The 2,916-nt window shown below is 38.0% G+C and overlaps 1 protein-coding gene across 5 annotated transcripts; it reads left to right on the top strand.

Moving 5' to 3' along the window:
• The first annotated feature begins 215 nt into the window (after window positions 1-215).
• LOC124838464 (protein CHROMOSOME TRANSMISSION FIDELITY 7-like) lies at window positions 216-2,702 on the top strand. 5 transcript variants are annotated; one of them, XM_047314063.2, is made up of 4 exons: window positions 318-696; window positions 771-1,273; window positions 1,732-1,900; window positions 2,097-2,702. In XM_047314063.2, exons 1-3 carry the CDS (start codon window positions 355-357, stop codon window positions 1,850-1,852), a joined length of 966 nt encoding a protein of 321 aa, XP_047170019.1. In that variant the 5' UTR covers window positions 318-354; the 3' UTR covers window positions 1,853-1,900; window positions 2,097-2,702. The 5 variants fall into 5 exon arrangements, 4 of the variants coding, with proteins under 4 accessions (XP_087972502.1, XP_047170019.1, XP_087972501.1 ...); XM_088116375.1 differs by having other exon boundaries at window positions 2,052-2,702; XM_047314062.2 differs by having other exon boundaries at window positions 1,996-2,702.
• The last annotated feature ends 214 nt before the right edge of the window (window positions 2,703-2,916 follow it).

The following is a 2,916-nucleotide window of genomic DNA, read 5'->3' as shown; positions in this document are numbered from 1 at the left end:
TTTTAGACAGCCAATTAAAAAATATATTATTGTTAGAATAACAACTATAAAAGATAAATAAAATTACAATCGAGAATAAGCCTTTATCTATCAACAATTTCAATGTACGTATTGTTTGGTCTATTATAACTATTTAATAAAATTATATAATAACTTACGTCTTTAATTTGCAGCTAAATGTGAATTGATGAAATCATTACCTAGCTATATGTATGGAATAATCGGGTTTGGAGCTTCTTCAACTCCACGTTGAAAAGAGACAAAGACAGGAAATTTAAAAACAAAACGAAAAGTTTTGGCGGCAAATGAAAAAAACCGTCCATAACGCTGCCACAAAGTAAGAAAGAACCACAAATGCAGTCCAAGATCACCGCTTTCTTCAGATCCACCCCAGCTTCCTCTTCTTCCGACAATGAAAATGATTTGTCAGTCTGGGAGAATCAGCGACACCACATCATCAACACCTACACCCGAAGGCGCCCAAACCCTAGCGCCGGTACTTCGGATCCCAAACCCGTAACACTCGTCAAAAACAAGAAGAGAAGCTACGCTCAGTTTCACCTTGATTTTGGCCAATCCGATTTCCTCTTACGCGCATGTCCTACGTGCGGTGTGAAGTTCACTCCCGGCGATCCACAAGACGAGAAATCCCACAACGAATTTCACAAATCATACACGCAGGGAGTCCAGTTCAGAGTTAGCTCTCCGCCTACACTCTCTTCTTTTGCTGATTCTTATCCCCAATTTTATCTTATTTTCTTATTCTGCAGGGTTGGACCAAAGAAAATGTTATTTCTCTACCCAGTTTGGATTCGGGTCGGGTCATTTTGTTATCGGAGTCCGACCCGTTTTATCACAGGAAGAAAATTGAAGAGGTGGTGAGGATGATGGAAATTGATATTGGAAGTGGGTGGATACTTCATGAGCGCTGTAAGGTGTATCTGTTTGTTTCTCTTAATAGGGTTGCTGGGTGTCTCGTTGCTGAACCAATTGAAAAGGCATTCAAAGTTGTGTCTAGCTCTGGTGCTGGACCCGTTCATAGCGCGAAGAAAAGGGGAGTGACGGCGCGTTCTACAACTCTTCAGTTTGGGAATGTTATTTTTCAAAGGGAGCTCCAAAGAAAAGTTGTTAATGTGAGTGATATCGAAAAGATGGAAGGGGCAATCTTCTGTGACAGCGAACCGACTGCTGCTGCTTGTGGCGTTAGGGCCATTTGGATTACTCCCTCCAACAGAAGAAAAGGCATTGCAACCCAGTTGCTAGAGGCAGTGAGGTAACTTCAATTAAATTTGGCTTTAATTGACCCTCTGGCAAGTGCATCCCAATTCACCATTAGTTACATTATGGAATCTTCAAATAAATTCATAGGTAATGGAAGACCTCTAAAGAATATTATTTGTTTTTACGTCCTAATACTAACTACATGGAACTAGTGCTAAGTGGTTGGGAAAATGTGTTTGATTTTACAAAAAGGAAGTATCATAACTGATTTTATATAATACATGGCTTGCTATTTTCTAATTTGATAAGAAGTGATAAATAGTTCTGCTTTGTATTGAAAAGGATATATGGAAAGTCTTGTATCAAATTTACTTTTAGAATAAAGACATTAAAACAAATCATTTTATCTCGAAATTATTTTTTTAAACACTCATCTAAACGTATATTTAATTATTCTTCAACCATTTGCTTGCCTAGTGATTTGAACTTCCCATGTTAAATTGGTTGCAGGAAGAGTTTCTGCCCCGGTCTTGAGCTTGGACGTTCTCAGTTAGCATTCTCCCAGCCTACCTCTGCTGGAAAGGCATTAGCAACTAGTTATACTGGCACTGGGTCATTCTTGGCCTATTAAAGCCAACAAAACAGTTTATTAGTGATTCACTATCTTGACTGTTAATAGGTACAAACGTAAGCTATTATTCTTGTAAAGTGTAACCTTTTTTAGCTCATATAAGCTATGAATCTGTGATTTCATTGTTTTTCTGTTGGTGCAAGGCTTTGTCATTTTGAGTTGATTTTACCATTTAGTTGTTGAGAGCCCTTGGCTGCAGGAAGTCTCTAATATTGGAACTCAATTGGTGGCTGGAGTTTATCAGGGCCAGCAAAATGCTTTTAGGCAGCCCCAACAGGCCTGGAAGAACGACAATCAAGGATAACAGCAGCAGTATAGTTATGGGGGGAGAGATATACCTAATATGAGATATGTGCCACCACCACATCTGCAAACACAGTTGTTTGTCCAGCAGCCCCATAATCAAATGCAACAGATCAATCAACAGGCTCAACAGTTCAAGCAGAATGTAGGATCCAATCCTGGGCAGTTCCAGCAGTTTGGACAATCAGGTTTTGCACCACAACAGCAAGCCAAAGTTCAACAATAGAAGCTACATTTGAAGATTTAAAAACTCAAATTGGACAATTTGCTAGTGCTGTGAATGAACTTGTTCAACAGAAGTGAAGTGCAATTCCTTCTCAAACAGTGGTCAACCCAAAAGCAAGTCTAGAGTAGTGATAGATCTGTGTGGATGTTTCAGTTTCATTCTTCTTTGTAATTCTCATTTAGTTGGAACATTTTCATTTGATTTTTTGCTGTTTCCAAGAACCATTTTTAATTCTCTATTAACAAGTTGTGAATAATTCTCCCCCGCACCGTATAAATGTAAATTCAAAGTTTGCAGGGTGCTTTCTCTGCTGTTTTAGTTTGCTTTTACTGGTATGCTGTTACTTTTGCATTTCTTCTCTTTTTTAGTTAGCTAGGATTAGATACTAGGCCTGTTCTTAGTTTTGATTTCATATTTCGTTATCTTTTAGTTAGATTCACTGTTTAGTAATTGTTTTCTTATTTTCGTAGATGTTCAAGCATTTTGCTGTTTTTGGGAACAGTACTTTCTTTCTGATGTTATTTTAAATTCTAAT

This window comes from Vigna umbellata, chromosome 5 (genome assembly GCF_029865625.1).
Source record: "Vigna umbellata cultivar VRB3 chromosome 5, Vumbellata_1.0, whole genome shotgun sequence".
Taxonomy (NCBI): Eukaryota; Viridiplantae; Streptophyta; class Magnoliopsida; order Fabales; family Fabaceae; genus Vigna; species Vigna umbellata.
Note: the sequence above shows the minus strand (reverse complement) of the source record. Positions and strands in the feature narration are given on the sequence as shown.

What these genes read in the sequence shown, in the direction of transcription:
- LOC124838464 (XM_047314063.2), top strand. Translation starts at nt 355, where the DNA reads ATGCAGTCCAAGATCACCGCTTTCTTCAGATCCACCCCAGCTTCCTCT. An exon ending in CGCAGGGAGTCCAGTTCAGA is followed by an intron (nt 697 to 770) that starts GTTAGCTCTCCG and finishes CTTATTCTGCAG; the next exon opens with GGTTGGACCAAAGAAAATGT. An exon ending in CAGTTGCTAGAGGCAGTGAG is followed by an intron (nt 1,274 to 1,731) that starts GTAACTTCAATT and finishes AATTGGTTGCAG; the next exon opens with GAAGAGTTTCTGCCCCGGTC.